The sequence below is a fragment of the Eleutherodactylus coqui genome, chromosome 3, assembly GCF_035609145.1.
Source record: "Eleutherodactylus coqui strain aEleCoq1 chromosome 3, aEleCoq1.hap1, whole genome shotgun sequence".
Taxonomy (NCBI): Eukaryota; Metazoa; Chordata; class Amphibia; order Anura; family Eleutherodactylidae; genus Eleutherodactylus; species Eleutherodactylus coqui.
Window position 1 is genome coordinate 82,796,000 of NC_089839.1, and position 21,952 is coordinate 82,817,951.

General features: G+C 43.9%; 1 protein-coding gene across 3 annotated transcripts in view; it reads right to left on the minus strand.

The window, feature by feature from the left end:
- Positions 1–15,725: 15,725 nt before the first annotated feature.
- The window catches only part of LOC136619779 (barrier-to-autointegration factor-like protein), a 40,925-nt gene continuing 34,698 nt past the window's right edge, over positions 15,726–21,952 (minus strand). For all 3 annotated transcript variants that reach the window (XM_066594541.1, XM_066594542.1, XM_066594543.1), the window contains exon 3: positions 15,726–16,184. In XM_066594541.1, the coding sequence (XP_066450638.1) occupies positions 16,035–16,184 (150 nt within the window). In that variant the 3' untranslated portion in view covers positions 15,726–16,034. The remainder of the gene's footprint in view (positions 16,185–21,952) is intronic.

A 21,952-nucleotide genomic window follows, 5' to 3' on the forward strand; every position in this document is an offset into this window, starting at 1 on the left:
TGCAGGGGGAGGGTGGGGGGTGGATGGGCTGTTACACTGACTTGTCGCACCGGGCAAGGTGGTCGGGCTGTCACAGTATTACTTGATACGCTGGAGGCTTGGAGGTGGTTGGGCTGTCACAGTAACTTGTCGCACCGAGGGGGGGTGGTCGGGCTGTCACAGTAACTTGTCACACCGAGAGGGGGTGGTCAGGCTGTCACAGTAACTTGTCACACCGAGAGGGGGTGGTCAGGCTGTCACAGTAACTCGTCGCATCGGGAAGGACGGGGGGGTGTGGTCGGGCTGTCACAGTAACTTGTCGCGTCGGGAAGGGGGGGAGGGTGGTCAGGCTGTCACAGTAACTTGTCACACTGAGAGGGGGTGGTCGGGCTGTCACAGTAACTCGTCGCGTCGGGAAGGACGGGGGTGTGTGGTTGGGCTGTCACAGTAACTTGTCGCGTCGGGAGGGGGGGGGGTGGTCAGGCTGTCACAGTAACTTGTTGCATCGAGGGGAGGTGGCCGGGCTGTCAGAGTAACTTGTTGTGTCGGGTAGGCGGGGGGGCGGACTGTTACAGTAACTTGTCACGCCGGGGTGGGGTGTGTGGTCGGGCTGTCACAGTAACTTGTCACGCTGGGGGGGGGAGGTAGGTGGTTGAGGAAGATGGAAGAATGGATAATGGATACAAAGATGGATGGATGCATGGTTTTAACTTTTTAAAAAATTTTTCTTTACTGCTATTTCATTGCTATGGGCAGGGCCAAGAGAGACTGATGAGAAGTTCAATAGAGGTGGGCGGGGCCTAGACACTGCCCATGAGTTCAATGGAGGTGGGCGGGGCCTGGGCGGGAGCTGAGCGGGGCCAGGAGAGACTGTTTTTTTTGTTCTCCTCTCATCGGGAGTGCACACACAGAGGGGAGATGCTCAGGGCATTGTGGGAAGGCAGCACAACGGCGCCATCTCTGAAAGCTGCTTCTCACATCAAATTAAGAAAAAGACATTACAGTTGATATGCTTGCCGGTTTGAACCCATGTATGCTGTGTTATAATGCTTAATAAAAGGAAAGCATTACTATTCTAAAAAAATTTCTCCCTGCGTAGCCGGACAACTCCTTTAAGCTCTGCCAAGATATCATTTTTGGGGACCTTCACAACCTCCCAGCACTGCATCGTTGGGTTTCTGATCAGATGACAGAGTGGGTCCCCTCCTGCATTTAGATGCTGTCGCATATAAAGGGGCTAAAGGGCCAGGATAGGAGTTATCTCCTATCCTAGCTGTTGCCAGCTGTAAAACAGCTGGAACCTGACCTGTATGGAATGAGTTTGGCTCCTAAACCCTCCTTTCCCTTATCCACTGTAAATTATACAATGGATGTCGAGTATGGGAATAGATTCTAGCCTCAGATTATACACACTAGGGCCAGTGACAGATTAGTGTATTTCAGACACACTTATGCTCATAATTCAGGTCAGGATACCCATGGTTCGGCCAGGGCACTCATCCATATTATGGACTCTTCTATACCTAAGGTTTAATGTGCTTGGAGGGTAAGATTCATGACAATAATTACTTGGTTCATATTGAATTACTGGGGCAAGGGGGTCACAGAAAATTAACACCTTTACTTGAATCCTCAACCCCTACCTGCTCACAATTTCACTGCTTACAATTACACAAACACTGTATCATATCTATCATCTAATCAAAGAGTCCCTCCTTAATTTTACTATAGCATGATGATGGCTATTTGCCTCCGGAATCAGCAGTCACGTCTTAGGATGGAGCAGGAACAGGAAGAATCAAGATTACTACTTCAAGCACATGCTTCCTCTATTCTAAAGGCTTGTGGCAGTTACCTCTCCACTACTGCATACCACCAGGGATATTCACATTAATCCCTTTACTACACTGGCACTCCAGGAATATTATCATTAGTCCCTTCAGCACTCTTGGGCACCATGAAAATTTAGCACTAACCCCTTAAGTACACTACATATTAAAAATGCCTTCAGTACCCTAGACCACCGGGAGAGCTGAATCAGAAGAAAGCTTCACATTTACCCTCCAGTAGCAGCTACATTACTGAACATTTTTTGCTGATAAGCTGCTTCAATGATTAATGAATGTGAACACTTTTGTTCAGGTCATTCAATTTAAATATGAAAAGGATGTAACTTTACATATTCTTGTGGGCATACAGGGAAAAGTGGACCCAAACATTATTCTTATACAGGGGAGACTAACTTGTCCTGGTCCTCTCGACTTTTTATTTAAGTACGAAATTGCGCTTCTAAGGGTAAAAATCAACTGCTTTCGATAGAAGATAACATTATAGATATTAGCTTAACAAGTTCACAGTGGCAACTGTATGAAATGTTGACATTTTAACATCCAATTATGTAGCCGAGGGCGCCATTAGATATATCCCATCAAGGTCGTGTGGTGGAAAAGAAAGTTCTGGGTATTTCAATATGTTGTAGAATAAGATTATGTTATGCTGAATGGACCTTTAGTAAATTACAGTATCTTTTTACACATTACATAAATGACTTAGAAAATTAGATTCTTACCGTACAGTCAGCACTTTTCACAGTGCTCTTGGCGCATATTACATCTGTCATATCGTAAAAGTCACAATGAATGGGAGTAAACTGAGTTAGCATCAGAACAATTGCAGTATTATCAGATCCATCTGGAAGAAAGACATGTGTTCTAAAGGTTTGTCCTCATTAAGCTATAACTAATATGCAGCATAAGGCCGCACATCTCACTACAGCACAATTAGCGGCCTAGCAGGACCAGTTTCTCTAAAGTATCCTGCGATATAATATACTCCACCTTGTGTACTTTCTTTTGTTGTTGCTACCCGGCAGTTGACTAGGAGTTCAGCATCTAGCAGTTTATCATCGGGGTAGCATGCCGGCAGGACCATGTCATTAAATATGATTGGCTTCGAGGTCTCCAGTAAGGCAATGTTCTTGTTCAATAAGTTTTCGTTGTAATTCTGATGGCGTACCAGTTTCCTTATTGGGTAAACCTCTCCTTGAAAATCAAGATTTAGTTCTCCTACTTTCATAAGTATGGTAGTTGTCCTTAAACAAAAACATTAAAAGAAAAACTCATAGAAAATTAATTCTTAAGACAAATCCTAAATTCAGAGTGAAAAACAATCAACACTTTTTTGCTTTTGGTAAGGAATGGTTCCTTCACTTAAGGAATGAAAGTTGGGATCTATTTGGCTGTCAATGGCAGAGGCTTCTTATTAGGCTATGTTCACATTTTGTCTTTATTCATAGAATCATAGAATGGTAGAGTTGGAAGGGGCCTCCAGGGTCATCGGGTCCAGCTCACTATTCAAGGCAGGATTCACTAAATCATCCCAGATAGATGTCTGTCCAGCCTTTAGTTGAAGACTTCCATTGAAGGAAAACTCACCACTCTTCCGTGGCAACTTGTTCCACTCATTGATCACCCTCACTGTCTAATATGTAACCTGTGTCTCCTCCCTTTCAGTTTCATCCTATTGTTTCTAGTCTGTCCTTGTGCAAATGAGAATAGGGCTGATCCCTCTGGTTGATACATAGGAAAATCTATGCCATTTAGGACGAAAATAGTAGATCTTGCACTATACGTTTTTTGCGGGATGCCACTACATTTAAAAGTGTAGTGGACTGTGGTTTTCAATACAGTTGAAAAAAAGGTATGCGTCCAGGACTCTTTTTTGCATACATCTAGTCTATTAAAGGCTATGAATATTTTTGGCATATATGCCATGGCCAGTGCATGCACCTAACCTATTAAAGGAAACAAAATATGAACGTAACTAGAGATGAGCGAGTATACTCGCTAAAGGCAATTGCTCGAGCAAGCATTGCCTTTAGCGAGTATCTCCCCGCTCGAGACGGAAGGTTCGGGTGCCGGCAGCGGGCAGGGAGCTGCGGGTGACAGCGGGGCGGAACAGAGGGGAGATCTCTCTCTCCCCCCCCCCCTCCCTCCTGCTGACTGCCGCTACTCACAGCTCCCCCGCGCCGCCACCCGAACCTTCCGTCTCGAGCGGGGAGATACTCACTAAAGGCAATGCTCGCTCGAGCAATTGCCTTTAGCGAGTATACTCGCTCATCTCTAAACGTAACCTAAGCCATACTTGTGATACTGACAACTGTCTTTATACATATACAATATCAAGAGTAATTTTATAACTGGAAACGAGTGGATCTTATAAAGCAGAACCAAAAATCTCTTGTTTAGTAAAAACTTGGATTCGCCATGATGTAATCATTTTGGAGCACTGTATCATTCCTCTTAAAATGTATGAATAAATTGACAACTGGGCATTAACATTTACCTGGTCAGTTGGGTATATGCCTACACTGTCCGATACTGGTTAAGCAGGCTTACAATTTCTACAGCTCTTTGCTTTAGGGCATGTCCTGCTCAAAGAAATACAAAGGACCCCATATTCTTCCAGTTGGAAATGATTCTATGAATGCCATGGTCATGCGGGTGAGGACTATAATCATATCAGGATATGGATTACTTACATGTCAGTAAAACAATTTGCGGAGGTCAAAATCCAAAATTCACTTATGATAGTGCCTGAGCAAATATGACCGAAATCTGGCTTCATATAGACCTGCCAAGGCCATTCTTCGCTTGATGCCCCACGTTGCATTACATTTTCTGATGTATCCTTCAAAACTCCACAACCTATTAACACGCAATAAAACATTTTAAGCATGTTATTGATTATCTCAAAACTTGTTTCTCAAAAATATCCTGGAGCAATAATAAGGGTAAGGTTTCTCAATGGCAACATCTGACACATAGGATGGAGTTTGCTAAAGACTGGCATCTTAAGCAGCTTTGTGATGGAGAAAGATGCAGCAGGTTTATTAAGAGTTCCATACTCTTAATAAAGTTACTTGGTAACAACAAGAAATTAGTACATGCCATTGAGAAAAATCACAAAAATCTTATTACAATCGTTACTCCAAAACAGGAACTTAAAAAGCATTATATCCGGCCAGTAAAGAGTACAAGTCTCAAAAGGGATACCCATAGATAAATAAGTAGGGAAAATTTCATCAAAGGGGTCGTCCCACCACTAGCGGTTTTCAGACAGCTCTGTACATAGCACAGTGGCTCAGGTTGGTACTGCAGGCATTGCTAATTCCTATTCACTTCAATAGGATTTGTCATGCAGTACCATGCCAGGCCACTGTGCAATGCCCGTAGCTGTTTGAAACCATCTATAAGTGGGAGAACCCCCTTTAAGTCACTTAAATAGATACCAACAGTGCATGTGCATTTTAGAGAAAGGGTATGCATACCTAGGTCCACAAGACAATATTTAACCCCTTAAGGACCAGGCTGTTTTGTACCTAAAAGACCAGACACTTTTTAGGGATTTTACCCATGTGGTGGTTTTACTGCCCTATTTTTTTCCTTTAGCTATCAAAATTGTTTTTGCTGCGTATTTTTTTCCATGACGTATGATTTCTTTAACATTTCTAGTTATTTTTCTTAAAATTATTATATTTACGCTAAAATAAAGTATGAGAACAGGTTCCTTATTTTGTTTCGGACGTTTTGATATAGAATATGTATGGTTTTGGTTTACAGGGCGCTTATAGCGACGGTTTTGGTTGGCCTCGGTGTTGGGTTATTTTCTTTCTTATGTATACATTGTTGTTTTATTCTGTAATTTTATTTTACTTATTTATGTAATTATGTTTTTTACTATCTGTGTCCCCCATGACGTCATGTAAGACCTCTGGGGGACATTCACGCTTTTTTTTTAAATTTGACACTTTTCCACTGAAGCATCTATTGGAGCCCTAGTTACAGGGGAATGCAACCCCTGTAGTGACATTAGTCACTGGCAGAGCTGGTCAGGGTCTAGTAAAACCCTGCAGCTCTGCTATAGCAGGGAATGCCGGCAGTCACGTGACCCACCCCCGACTCCCGTAGTGAAAGCTACACTTCCACTTTTCAGTACACAGTGCTCTATGAGCGCTGTGTACTCGGGGAAGGAAAAGGCAGAAAGGGTTAAAAAACCATCCTGCCTCCTCCTCTGCGTTATCAGCTGTCACTAACAGCTGACAACCCGTCCTGTCTCTGCTTGATTGCAGAGCAAGAGGCTTAAAGGGTTTGTCTCGCACCGAAACGGGTTTTTTTTTTCCATAGGCCCCCCGTTCGGCGCAGGACAACCCCAAGGGATGTGTTAAAAAAAACAAAAAAACATATTTCTTACCTGAATCCCCGCTTTGCGACGTCTTCCTTCTTCTTCCTTCACCAAGATGGCCGCCGGGATCTTCACCCACGATGCACCGCGGGTCCTTTCCCATGGTGCACCATGGGCTCTGTGCGGTCCATTGCCGATTCCAGCCTCCTGATTGGCTGGAATCGGCACACGTGACGGGGCGGAGCTACGATGACCAGCTCTCCGGCACGAGCAGCCCCATTCACCAGGAAGAAGACCGCACAGCGCAAGCGCGTCTAAAAAAGCAAGAAGACATCAGAATTAGACGGATCCATGGCGACGGGGACGCCAGCAACGGAGCAGGGAAGTGAATAACTTCTGTATGGCTCATATTTAATGCACAATGTACATTACAAAGTGCATTAATATGGCCATACAGAAGTGTATAACCTCACTTGCTGCCGCGAGACAACCCCTTTAAAGCCCCGCTGTAATTTTACATATGGCTAGGCTTTAGGCCCAGGACCAGGTGCAGTAAATTTACAGTGTCTGGTCCTAAACGGGTTAATGATATGGTATGGAGATCACAGACATAGGGGTTGTCCCGCGAAAGCAAGTGGGGTTATACACTTCTGTATGGCCATATTAATGCACTTTGTAATGTACATTGTGCATTAATTATGAGCCATACAGAAGTTATCAGAAGTTATTCACTTACCTGTTCCGTTGCTAGCGTCCTCGTCTCCATGGTGCCGTCTAATTTTCAGCGTCTAATCGCCAGATTAGACGCGCTTGCGCAGTCCGGTCTTCTGCTTTTCTCAATGGGGCCGCTCGTGCCGGAGAGCGGCTCCTCGTAGCTCTGCCCCGTCACGTGCCGATTCCAGCCAATCAGGAGGTTGGAATCGGCAATGGACCGCACAGAAGAGCTGCGGTCCACCGAGGGAGAAGATCCCGGCGGCCATCTTCACCAGGTAAGTAAGAAGTCACCGGAGCGCGGGGATTCAGGTAAGCACTCTCCGGTTTTTATTTTTAACCCCTGCATCGGGTTTGTCTCGCGCCGAACGGGGGGGGGGGGGGGGGGGGCTATTGAAAAAAAAGAAAAAAACGTTTCGGCGCGGGACAACCCCTTTAATAGACCATGATTAAGCATCTGCTGAACCCATACAGCCTTAAATAGCCACAAAAATATTTGTCCGTAGTATGGACCCCTGGAGTATTGCTGCCAAATGGCGGCTTCCTCAGGGAAACTAGTATCCCACCTACAATAGTGTAATTTTATAGTTAAAGATAATGACATACCCCAGTGGATAATCAATAGTTGAATCGCGGGGGTCCGCCGCTCAGGATCCCTGCTGATCAACTGATTGCTGGACCTACCGTCAAGGCGGCTTCACACGGATATATTTGTGCATGCAATATGCAAAGAATTTTCACATTTTGCGCACACAAAAAAACTCAGCATGCTCCATTTTCGTGCACATTTGCGCACCATGAGTTCCCCATAGAAGTCTATGAGAGGCATCTAAATGCGCAATTCCATGAAAATAAAACAACACATCTGGACCTCATTAGGCTTAATACCCTGCCTTGCGGTTGCAAAAACGTATAGTAAAATGCCATGATATGCTGAGGTGTGCGCAATTGCACATAAGATCCTGTGCAGGAGCACTCCATGTGGACAGCTCTGGAAGCAGATAGCGATGTCCGTATTGCAGTGGCTCAATTTGGTAGTGCAGATGCTGCTCCTGTTTAATTCAATAGTAGTTACGTCTGGAGTACCAAACAGGACTGCTACAATGTTGACGGCGCTATCTGACCAGTATTGACCACACTGACAGTGGGGTCAGTGATCAGCAGAGATCCTGAGTGGCAGATCCCCACCGATCAACTATGGATGACATATCCTGAGGCTAGGTCATTAATAATAAAAGTCCCAAACAACTCCTTTAGGGCTTTTACCCACTAGCGTTTTCTTTAATGCTGCGATATCACTGCGTTTTTTTCAATGGAACTTTCTAATGTTAAAATTGCATCACACAAAAATCGCAAAAGCAGGAACTTGCAATTTTTGTGGAATGCGATTTTAACATTAGAAAGTCCCGTTGGAAAAAACGCAGCGATATTTCAGCATTAAAAAAAAACGCTAGTGGATGAAAGCCCTTAAAGGACAGTTTACACTGTCCAACTCATCACAATAATTAGCGATAATAATGATAAATGATAGAAGTATTTGTAGTTGATCCTGATTGATCCTGCCTTGGTAAAAGTCATTGGCAACATTAGTCATTGCAACTGCGGCTTCTAGCAACATGCACATTGGGCTTTGCTGCCGAGTGCATCATCGCATTGAATGGCTGTGATTGGTTCATCGAGCACTGCAGTGATTGGCTAAGTTGCGGCACTTAAGAACCAATCAGAACCAGCTCTTCCTGGATTTTTGAACCCCCGAACCAGGAAGCGGTAACTGAAGATTACAAACAACTGCCAAGGAACTGCCAGGGAGAAGTGCGGTGGAGCGGACAGCGCCCGTTAGGTAGTGTATTGTTTTCTTGTTTTTTTTAACCCTTTCGAATCCAATGTCGGGCCTGCCCCGACATCATCATTTTCCTCCACAGTTCCGATGTCGGGACAGGCCCGACACTGCAGTGCAGGAGTGCATCTGCATCCGGTCGTCAGACACATCGGGTGCAGATGCACTCCTGCACTGATCCTCATCGAGGACCCCCGAGGAGAAGGAAGAAAGGGTTTTTAACCCTTTCTGCCTTCTCTTTTACACATTACACAGCACTCAATTAGCGCTATGTAATGCACGGAGTTTCCGCCTGGCGATCATGTGACCGCCGGTGTCACCTGACCACAGCTGTCACATGATTGCCGAGGCTGGGGGTTGAAGGGAGAATGCGGAAGTATTACTTCCGCATTCCCCCCACGGTGTAGTGACTGCCTGCACCCTCCTGAACTCTGTCAGATCAGGAGGGTGAAGGGAAAATTTATTTTTTCTCATCCATTCTCCCCAGCTGCAATTTATTTGGAGCTGGGGAGAATGGATGAGAAAAAATAAATGGATTAGAAAGGGTTAATGTAGCTAAGACTGATTTTTGGGGTAGGACTTATATTTCAACCCCCCGTAAATTCGAACAAAAAAAAGAGCGCCACAAAATCGTGATGTCACCACAAGAAAACTCAGTGATACTGCTCAAAACACAGCTGCGATATCGCTGTGATTTTCTCATGCTGATATCGCTGTCGCCCGCGTGAGAGAGGCCTTATTGTCACAGGAAGCTTCATGACATATCTCCCTTGACATAATCATGCTACCGTAGTATATGTAGTATCTACATAATAGATGAATACCTGTATAGTGAACATGGCTTTATATAGTATGACATCCCTAAGACCCAGTACAGCTTTTACACAAACGCTATGAGCTTCACCAGCGACACTTAGATATGATAAGCCCATAACTATTTCCTACGAACTACTTCCCCTTCCATCTGGCCATAGTTTGTTGTGTTGTGCAAATTTGTTCATAAGGGCGGCTTCACATGACTGTATGAGCAAAAACACTCCCAGGGCGTATTTGCGTATGAACAAGATTTCAAGAGGTACATAATCTGTGGGGCTAACCCTATGGGGCTTCTGCTTTACAAAAAGCAGAAAAATACAGCAGGTCCTACTTTTTCTCGTGCACACTAAATGCACTCAAACAAATCCATTTAAAACAATTGGTTTTATTCTCTGTGTTAAGTACATGCAGATTTTGCATGCGCAAACATGGTAGGGTGAAGAAGCCCTAAATACGGCTTAAGGGCTTATTCAGACGGGCGTATATCAGTCCAGTTTCAAGAGCTAGTGCACTGAGCTCCCGCCCCCTCTCCGCCCCTCGCCACTGTTTGTAATTGGAAGGGACAGGGCGGGGTGGAACTTAGCTCTGCCCCTATCTCGGTCCTCCCATTGCAAACAGTGGCGAGGGGCGGAGAGGGGGCGGCAGCTCGGTGCACTGCTCCTATCCCGTCCCGCCTCCTCCGCTTGCAGAGAGGGGCAGCATATATCCGCTGGGTGTGAAAACTCAGCCGATAAACACCCGTCTGAATAAGCCCCAACACTGACGTATTTCTATGTGGAAAATTTGTGTGAAAAAAATACGCAGAGAATAGAAACCATTGATTTCAATAGGTTTGGTTCTTCCTATGCGAGGTAAGCAAATGCATGCTCAATGTGCACGTAAATGTGCAATACACTGCACAATTCCATGAAAAAAAGAACACATCTAGACCTCATTAGGCTAAATAGGGTGTGGTAGTGCCTCATGCGCAAATAAACGTGCCGTGTGGGCAAAAAGGACAGTAAAATGTGCCGATACGCAAATCTACTTCGTTCAAAACGCAAATACGTTGCGCTAAAGCATGCACAATAGCACCTATATTTATGTGAAGCTGCAGTAAGATCTAATCACAAATAGACTAGACAAGAACATTCACACCTACTTTCACAGGTCCTTCGTAGAATTGTCACTATTAATAACAGTGAATAGAAAAACCTCCCCATTTTGGCAGAAATCGTCTTTTATGTCACTTTTGTGGCCTCTGTGGATACATAAAATACACAATAAACATTCCTGATAAACATAGATCGCCGGTTCGAAATTTTCTTTCAATATACCACAATAATAGAGCTGGTGAAAACACACAAGTCCACCAAGTCAGCATTCACCACCTTCCCGCCATGGGTCCGGGCGCGATAGCGAGGGGTCCACCATATCAAGAGAAGCAGCAAGGATCCAGCGCCATGTGCTGTGTTGGGACTAAAAAGCTCCTGCTTTAGGGCGCCTACCCACTTGCGATTTTTTCTCAAGAGCAATTAGTATAGAATGTGTTCTTGTCCATCTGGGTTTTTTTTTCCGTTTCGTGGGTTTTTTTCACATAGGAACTGTCAGTTGCATATGTCTCCTTATTTTTCTCTTAATGCACCCATGATTGTCAATGGAGGGCTGCAAAAAACGCCGCAAAAAAACGCAGCGAAAACGCAGCGTTTTTCACGCGCGAAAATCGGCACCGCAAGTGGTTAGGCGCCCTTATAGGGAAAACAACCGTAAAACATACAGCTTTGTGGAAGGAAGGTGCAAGGCTACGCGTTTGAGTCCTTTTTCGCAATAAAGTATTGTGCAACAGCGTGGAATCACTGTTGCTTTACCTCTGTAAGGCCGGCTTCACACGGGCGTATTTATGCACGCAATATGCAGGGAATAGAACCCATTGATTTCAATGGGTTCATTCACATTTTCGCACGCATTTCAGTTGACCAGAAAAAAATCAAACATGCTCTATTTTTGTGTATTTGTGCACCAAAGGTTCCAATAGAAGTCATTGACGGTTCACAAATACGCGTAATATGCAAGGAGATGAACAGGAAAATTAACACATCTGGAACTCATTAAGATTAATTAGCCATTTCAATTGGTGCATCTTTGTTTGCCACGTGCAAATGAACATGCCTGGCGGGCGCAAAAAGTACAGTAAAATATGCCGATACGAGTGCAAAAAAGCATGGTTCATTCTGCGAATACGCAGCACTCAGGCACACGCAAATATGTGCACGCTTGTGTGATGCCAGCCTAAGGGCTTATTTACACGGGCATATGTCGGCCAACGTTTTCACGGCCAGAAGATATTCGCTACCATCTCAGCTGTCTTCCCCTTTCCCTCCCTCTCGCTGGCTCTCTGCCTTTCTCCTCCCCGCCAGCTGTTTGCAATGGGAAGAGGCTGGATGGGATGGGGCACAGCTTAGCTCTGCCCCACCCCTTCATTGCTGGCTATAGACAAGGGGCGGGAGCTTAGCTCCGCCCTCTCCTTGCCCCCTTCCATTGCATTGCAAACAGCCGGCGAGGGAGAGGAAAGGGGGAAGCTCAGATGGTAGCGTATATCGTTCGGCCTTGAAAACGGTGGCCGACCTACGTTCCTGTGAATGAGCCCTAAGGCTGCTTTTTTTGCAGCTTTTTTGCCGTTAGCTGTCAGTCAATGGCAAATAATTAAATGCACTACAAACACTGCATTTTTTTTTTTTTTTGGTCGGAATTGCGTTGTCTGGGTCCATCGCATTTTCGGCAAATTGGAGCATGTTCTAGGTTTGGCTTTTTTTTCCTTGCGTTTTCTCATAGACTTCTCCCCGCATTGTGAACTTGGCTACCCAAGAAACCCCATAAATTAGAGGGGTTTTTTCCATTTGGTTTTTAAAGTTCAAAAAAGCTGCAACAAAAAGACGATTGGGGGAATTTATCATGTAAAATTCGCAAGTTTTCTGGTGTAAAATAGTCACACATTTTTTGCACATGCTATAGTTGTGCAAAAATGTGAAATTATTTAGTTTTTGCCACCACCCATGCCCCTTCTCTAGAAAATGTGGCAAGGACTAGTGGTAGCAGGTGGCCTGGCAGATTTACTACAATTTACCCCAGAAAGTGGCAAAACGCTATACCAGCTACAAGGTGGTTTCCTTCAGTGATGCACGGGGAGTCAGACATGCACCGAATTTATTACAATGTGAGCACTTAGTAAATCAGGTGCACGTCCAACTGGAGCACTTTAGACTTAGACCGGCCTATAAAGCACCACTCTAAGGGCTCATTCACACGAGCATATATCAGCCGCCGTTTTCACGGTCGGCTGATTTACACTAGCATCAGATGCATTGGAATCCAACGCATCATATCACATAGACGTATTCTTGCAGCGTAAAAGCGCCCAGCTGGCCAATATAGCACCAGGCAGCAAAGATAGTCCAGGAACTATCTTTCTGCCTGGAACACGTCAGCCACTGCATAGACTTCTATAGGAGCCAATGACAGCGGCCGGAGGAAGGAGGTGGGAAGGAGTTTAGCAGCATGACTGCTAAGCTCCCTCCCCCTTCTCTCCTCCCCTCTGGCTCTTTGCAATGGGAGGGGGCGGGACAGAGCTCCACCCCTTCTCATTGCTGGTTGCAGACAAGGGGCTGGGAGGAGGTGGGAGCTTAGCTATGTCCTCCCCCCCCCCCCCCCCCCCCCGTCCCTTCCCCTCCCATTGCAAACAGCCGGAGGGGAGGAGAGAGGTGGTGAGTCAGAGAGGGGGAGGGAAGGGGGAGACAGCTTAGCAGAGCTAAGTTGTCTCTCCCCGCTCAATGGCATTGCTGTCTCAGCGTATATGCGCCAGGCTTGGGCCGTCTGAACGGGCGCACAAATGTTAGATTTGTTCGCCCGTTAACGCGTTTTTACAGTGCAGCAGGCGCACGTAAATCCGCCTACGGCCGTGTGAGAGGCCGCTAAAGCTGGCTTCATACAAGCGTAAGCACATTTACACGTGCATAAGCATAGCTTTTTTGTTGGACAAAGAATGCTTTTTTGCCTGTGCGTTGACGTATTTTACTATACTTTTTGCACCCGCAAGTCATGTTCATTTACGTGTGACAAAGATGGACTGATTAAAATGTCTGCGTTCCAGTCCTGCGCAATTGCGTATTGATTCACGCATCATATTGCGTGCACATTTCGGCATCCCCCATTGACTTCTATAGGAAATTATGGTGCGCAAACACGCACAAAAAAATAGATCATGTTTTTTGTTTTTTTTGCAACAAAAAATGCGCACGCAAAATACGGAAATGTGGATGAATCCATAGAAAGCAATGCGTTTTATTCTCTGCGTATTGGCAAATACAGCTGTGTGAAGGCGACTGAGTGAATCTACCAGTATGTGTGAAGAAAGCCTAACTGCTGCACAACTACTATGGGGAACTGGTACATGCACTCTTTAATGGCAGCAGTCCATCATTTTGAGATAAAACGTGGACAGAATTGCTACTTGTTCACATCCAGGGCTGCATCACCAGGAAGGCAAAATAAGGGCAATTGCCCGCAGGCCACCACCCACATCCAAGCAGCCAGACCTGGGAGGTTTATCAAGTGATTGTGTCAGAGGCCTTAACGCACTTTGGGGCCATGTGCTGCCCATGTAATTCCACAGACAGCACGCAGCCCCATTATAGCTTATAGGACTATGCATACAAACCAATGGTATGTGTGAAAAAAACCTCACAGCGTGTCCCATTCCTGTCCGGTATACGGATTGCTGTCAGTCTTGTCTCATGCGAGGTGCACCTGAGTATCTCAGACACAACTGACTGTTACAGCTAGTATACACCCAGCCTATGCACAACAAGGTAGCTCTGGCGGTTGCTCCATTACATAGCACTTGGCCTTCTTATCCAACCAGCTGCCAGTACAGCTCTTGACAGGGCATGAAGAAAAAAAAAAAAGGCAAAATATCCCCCCTTGCCGCAAAAACACTCAAAAGTTCACCTAGGAAGGACAACTTCAGCTAGCAAGAATTGGTGATTGTGTAGACATTGCGACTTAGGCCTCTTTCACACAGGCGACAGATATCGCAGCTGTGCTTCTGCAATTTCTGTGTTTTCTTATGGCAATGGCAATGTTGTAGCATTCTTTCCAGGATTTACAGGAGGAGGGGGCTTGAAATATAAGCGCTACCCTGAAAATAAGCCATAGTGGCATTTAAAAAGAATAAACCAATACATTACCTAACAGGCGCTGTTCACTCTGCCACTCTTTTCCTCCCAAAGCTCCGGCACACTTTTCTGCAGTCTTCAGATGCCACTTCCTGGTCTCCTGCCTCCAGGAAGCATTGGCTCTGATTACTTCGAGTGCTGCATTGATTGGTTCATCGAGCGCCACAGCTCAACCATTCAGAGCCAGCCCTTCTTGGAGGCGGGTTTTATGAACCTCCTGACAAGGAAGCAGAAGTTCAGACAAATATTGTGGAGCTTCAGGAGGAGAAGTGCAGTGGAGCGGACAGCGCCTGTTAGGTAATGTAATGTTTGTTTGTTTTTTTAAAGGCAGCTAGGGCTTATTTTAGGGGAAATGGTAGGATTTCCTACACAGGCTACAAATCACCACATCTTGCGGCAATATATAGCATGCCATAATTTTTTTGTGCAATGTAGCAGCCTACAAAGCATTGCTAATGTGAAGGAACCTGTCAGAGAGCATGGGCTTCAGATACATGTGATTTGTAGCGTTGTCGCTACACACTCCCAATCTAAATTTGAATAAAGACATTCACAAAAGAATTACTGCTTGCACTACACAAGCTCCTCTATGCGATTCTCATTAGCAAAGTGGGCTCAGTAATTGACAAGATTCCCTACGTCACGAGTAGTCTGGTGTAAAAAGTCAGTGACTAAACCAAAAAGCACTGCCCCTTCTGGAATATAAAATGTGACAGATTTAATAAATGGCGTGCAACATTCAATATTGTCATAAAACAGTAGTGAACAGAACTGCCACGGAAACAAAAAGGACACAGCAATCCAATACGGAGACATGTGGAGCACCAAGTTATGCCTAGAACAGTGCCCCATGGATTGGTGCTAGAGACAGCGATTCACTCGGACTTGGACACCAAAGCACTCACTTCATTCCCCATCTGGCAACTTCAACTTTCTTTAGGTGAAACTGATGAAGACGGTAGAGAATTGAACCACAAAGTACACAGTTGCAGAAATCAGCTTTATTAACAAAAGCCTTAAAAACATTATGAAGGACAGCAGCCCCGATGCACCACCATCACTTTACACCACAGATTCTCAGTCTTTGTCTACTGGGACAATACCAGTCAGAACATGTCTAAGTCCATGTGATAATGGAACCAAAAGGGTTTTAAGCACCTAAAACTGGGATGTACAGGTCGCTTGGCCTTCACGTCAACACGATGACGTCACCAGCTCGTTCGGTTAGGCAAATGAGAATCGTCCGGTGTACGAGGAGCATAAGAACCTCAATATGAACAAAAGACTCTGCACGAGCATCACAAGAACGATGAACACCATTCCTTCAGGCAGGAAGAACACAACTCAGCTTGCAGAGAATTTGCCCCACAGGAATCTTTCAGCCAGTCTTTAAAGAAATCATCTGAATCTTTCCTTAGAATTAGAAATTGTCCCAGAAGCACGTAGGCCTGAAAAATAAAAAAAATATATATATTTTTCTTAAGATGAGCATGTCAACATTTGTTTTCAGAACAAGTTACATTTAACATAAACTGCAGTCTTTACCATATATGTGCAATTGTATCAGGACTCCTTTATAAATATGACATGTTTTAAGTGACAATTCATCTCAACTAAAAGCCTTGAAGGAGCAGCATAAGGATAGCTTGTCTGATGAAGGAGATAGGCAATAATGGACTTTCTCTTGCCATATCCATATCCTAGTTACCAATGTTTTTGATATACGGTATAGTGGCTTAGTTGAATATAACATTTCAAAAGGTTTCTAAATTCCTATAAAAAGGAAATATGCAATAAATTCTGCCTTGAATAAGAACACTTGTACCGTCTCCAATTCCACAGTGGTGGGAAGGAGATACGATGCACTTCCGGGAGAGCTGGGTTGGGAGCCCTAGCTGTGTTAATAAGACGTTTAAGAATTTGCAAAAAATAAATCGAGAAAAATCAGGAAGATGCAAAAGGAATAAAGCCAGAGATTTGGGAATTTGCAAATGATATGGCGAATCCCCTCCTAAAAAATAAAAGTTACAGAACACTTATGGGCACTCCCAAAAGATACATAGGAGAGAACCTTCCGTTCACCATAGCGAAGAGTAGGAAGGATACATAGCATGCAGTCTGGTGGGGATATACTACCAATGGGACAGCACTTTATATCACACCTCATGAAGCTTACTAGTAATGGAGGATGTGTGGGTGAATTTGAAGATTCTGTCCAGTTGTGCTGGGGTGAAGGAGAGGTTTAACTATTTCTCCCATTTACGTAAACTGTTTTGAAATCTTGGAGGATAAAGCAAAAGTGTTTATATAAAAAAACACCACAAAAAACCCCAAAGCAAACAGATTGGGATCGGGTCTCACCCGTGATGTGCTTTCAAAAGATGGCACAGATTGACCAAATCCTTCAAGTTAAGACATTGAGCTCAAAAACTGTAAAAGATGACGAGATCTCCAAAAGCCCAACTGGACAGGATTCCAAACACCCATTAGATCCATTTGAGAGCAAAATTAACTCCTGATAGAGCCCAACACCGACCTGCGGTACCCTGAACTGAGGGGACCTGGGGATAAGCCTGCGACAAATTCTGGGTTTCCCAAAATAGGGAATAAAGGGGAGGGAGAAGGGGGCATGCCATTAGTGTGGGCCTATGGTTGGGTGCGACCTTAGAGATGTGAAAATAGGGAATTCATCTATGGTAGGAGATATAGCAAGGAGGCAAATATGTTCTATGGACACCCATTGTTTAACCCCTTAGTGACGGCGCTATCGTCTTTCTACGTCCTGCTGTCGCAGGACGTGTATGGAGGGAGATAGCGCCGCTATCTCCTTCCATACAGCACGGGCGTCAACTGTTTATTACAGCTGACACCCGCGGGCAATCGCTGCGCTTGGCCGTTTGCGGCTATTAACCCTTTAAATGCCGCTGTCAATTCTGACAGCGGCATTTAAATCCCCCGAACGCTGTTCGGGGGAGCCGTGCAGGTGTCATGGCAGCCGGGGCCTAATGAATGGCCCCAGGGCTGCCTTAGCAGACTGCCTATCAAGCCATCCCCGTGGGGTGGCTTCATAGGCTGTCTGTGAAATAGCAGTATGATGTAATGCTATAGCATTAAGTCATACTGCAGGAGCGATCAAAGTATCGCATGTTAAAGTCCCCCAGGGGGACTTCAAAGTAAAGTAAAAAAAAAGATCAATAAAGTTTTTTTTAATTGTAAAAAAAAGTAAAAGTTATAAAAGTTTAAATCACCCCCCTTTTTGCAATATCTATTAAAAAATCTAAATCAAAAACTAAAAATATATGTATTTGGTATCGCCGCGTCCGTAAAAGTCCGATCTATCAAAGTAGCGCATTATTTTTCCTGCACGGTGAACGTCGTCTGAAAAAAAATAAAAATAAAGAAGGCCAGAAATACACTTTAGTCACCCTGTCTCCCAGAAAAAACGCAATAAAAATTGATCAAAAAGTCGTATGTATTCCAAATTGATACTATCAGAAACTACAGGACAACCCGCAAAAAATGAGCCCTTCCTCAACTACGTCGATGGAAAAAAAAAAAAAAAAGTTATTGCGCGCACAAAATGACCGCAGAAAATAATTGAAAAAAATAAAATATCTTAAAAAAAGATGCAAGTACTACAGCAAAAAAATACCATATAAGTTTGGTATCGTAGTAATCGTACTGACTAGAGATGAGCGAACGTACTCGGTAAAGCACTACTCGTCCGAGTAATGTGCTTTATCCGAGTACCTCCCCGCTCGTCCTGAAAGATTCGGGGAGCGCCGCTGCTGACAGGTGAGTTGCGGCGGGGAGCAGGGGAGAGCGGGCAGGAGAGAAGGAGAGAAAGATCTCCCCTCCGTTCCTCCCCGCTCTCCCCTGCAGCTCCCCGCTCCGCGGCGCTCCCCGAATCTTTCAGGACGAGCGGGGAGGTACTCGGATAAAGCACATTACTCGGACGAGTAGTGCTTTACCGAGTACGTTCGCTCATCTCTAGTACTGACCCATAGAATAAAAATATCAGGTCGTTTTTGTTGCAGTTTGTGCGCCGTAGAAACAGGACGCACCAAAAGATGGTGGAATGTCGTTTTTTTTCCATTTCTCTCCGCTTAGAATTTTTTAAAAGTTTTTCAGTAAATTATATGGTACGATAAATATTGCCATTGAAAAATACAACTCGTCCCGCAAAAAACAAGCCCTCATACAGCAACGTCGATGGATAAAGGAACTACGATTTTTTTAAAAGGGAGTAGGAAAAAACAATGGAAAAAAAGCAAAAAAGCTCCGTCACTAAGGGGTTAATAGATGGATGTCTATACCAGTCTAAGACTATTTGCGAAAGGAGCGTGGTAATAGTTCTGTATATCTGGCAAACCCATACCTCCACTAGATTTAGGCAGAAATGATTGGAAGTGCCAGTCTAGCTGCTTTATTAGCCCAGATGAATTTGATCGTGTCTGCAGATAATGATCTAAAAAAACTGGACAGTATTTTAATAGGTTCAGTCAGCAAAATATCCAGTATTTGCCATAAAACATTTATTTTGTATATAACACAATGACCAAAACAAGTCTAGAGGTCCTTGGACCACCTGTTAAATCCCATTTGATGGTCCTGAGGAGAAGGAGATGATTCCAGGTGATCTCCTTGGACTTATCAAGATATTTAATAGTTCAAAATGTGGAGACAGAGGGGTATCATAAAAGTTCAACACCTTATACATCCAGAAGCCCCTAGATATAAGTCTTTTAGGGAGCTGTGCATAGAACACAATTTACCGACGTCACATTTCCTCCCATACGCCCAAGTACGAAACTTCTTACAGAAAAGACTAACCGATATAACAAAGGAGGCAATATCCAACCCCATCGATACACTAGTTATAAATCTCTCACATAAATATTCAATTTCTGTTTTATATAACAAATTTAGACAGGGGTGGGTGACAGAGAACAGCTCTAACTTATTCAAAAAATGGTCCCGCGACCTACAGGACTCGGAACTTCCCGAGGGAATAATTAAGAGCTGGATCTCTGTGAGAAAGGCGATCTCAAATGAACGGTGGCGAGAAACATATTTTAAAATAATCCACGGAGCAATTTATGGGTTTGACAAACCGCAGAATCCAAATGGCCCAACAAGGTTACAAGCTTGCCCTAGATGCTCCACGCCTAAATCTGATTTCTTACATGGCATTTGGCAATGCCCGAAGATAGGTAGATACTGGGTTGAGATCCAAAAGTTGGTGCAAGACATAGGGGGTCAGAACCTGCAATTAACACCACAAGTATTTATACTTCACCAATTTCCAGAACAGATGAGAAAGGTTAATATGACCCATACCATACTCCTGATCCGCAAGAGGTGCCTTTTGAACAACTGGCTACTGCCCAAACCCCCGGGAATAAATGATGTCTTACAACAGTTAAAACCCCTCCTGAAAATGGAAAGAACTGAGATTGAACGATGTGCAGAATCTCAAGCCCCTAAGTTTTTCAAAAAGTGGAGGGATTTCATGGAAAAATTTCTTGGCCACGGGGAAATTATAGAATGTATGTCCCAGTTCACCAACACTACTTGGTACCATAATAATGATCATATGAACAGTCTAGGATTATTGAAAGTAACGTGACTGACCGGGGAAGGGAGGAGGAGCTAGGGGGATACGAAGTATATACGATAGTTGTATTCAGTTGGATGTTATATGTTTATTAAAATGTTGATTAATAAAGGGATATGGAGGGAGGGGGGGGGGGGGGGGGGGAGAGGGGAATAAAATGTTTGAAGACATATAGGCGACCGAGAGTTAATCATCACCTTTATATAAACTATAGAGATTGTTCAGCATTGTTTCATAATCGATCACTGCAATTTATCTGTAAAAGTAATATAAGCTGTACGGTCTTCTTTTTGAGTTGTATTTATAATATACTCATGTTTGTATACCATGAAAATTTCAATAAAAACGAGTTATAAAAAAAAAAAAAAAAAAAGGTATTTAATAGCTTCAGAAAACCACCTATATGAGAATGTGGAAACTAGGGAGTCTCGGGGACACGTTAAACTTTAGAAATCTGAAGCATTGATTTCAAAAATTGATCATACATTAAAATTTCATCAATAGACCAAGGAGAGCGCTCACAGGGTTTGTCACGAAAAAAAGCAGTTGTCCACATATGCAGCAATTTTCAACCTGCAACTTCTTAAAAACCACGGCATATTAACCCATAAGTGGCAAACTGCTGAAAACAGTAGTCGCTCTTAACAAGTAGTAACAATGGCCTTGCAAGACTGGGGAACTCCATGTGGATTCTGTGAACAGAAGGCAGGTGCTCACAAGGGCTCAGATTTGCAGACAAGTAATAAAATGGGGACAACTGAATGTTAACGCAATACAATAATGGAAATGGTCAATTTTATTGGACCGCATCACTCCTTAACCCCTTCATGACGCGGCCCCTTTTTCCCCCCATTTTCGTTTTTTCCTCCCCCCTTTAAAAAAATCGTAACTCCTTTATTTATTTCATCGACGTCGCTGTATGAGGGCTTGTTTTTTGCGGGATGAGTTGTATTTTTCAATGGTGCCATTTAAAGTACCATATAATGTACTGAAAAACTTTTGAAAAAATTCTAAGTGGAGTAAAATGAAAAAAAACTACATTCCCCCATCTTTCAGTGCGTCTTATTTCTACGGCGCACAAACTGCAACAAAAGCGACATAACTTTATTTTATGGGTCAGTACGATTACTACCATACCAAACTTGTCTAGTTTTTTTTTTTTTACTATACCACTCTTTTTCAAAGACATTTAATTTTTTTCAATTATTTTCTGCGGTCATTTTGTGCGCGCAATAACTTAATTTTTCCGTCGACGTGGTTGAGCGAGGGCTAATTTTTTGCAGGATGTCCTGAAGTTTCCGTTAGTACTAATTTGGAATACATGGGACTTTTTGATCGCTTTTTATTGCGCTTTTTTCTGGGAGACAGAGTGACTGACAAAGTGCATTTCTGGCGGGGTTTTTTTCCGAAAACGTTCACTGTGCGGGGTAAATAATGTGCTACTTTGATAAAGCGGACTTTTACAGACGCGGCGATACCAGATATGTATTTTTATTTTATTATCTAGATTTTTTAATTATAGATATGGCAAAAGGGGGGTGATTTAAACTTTTAGTACTTTTTTTTTCACAAGTAAAAAAACTTTATTGATTTTTTTTT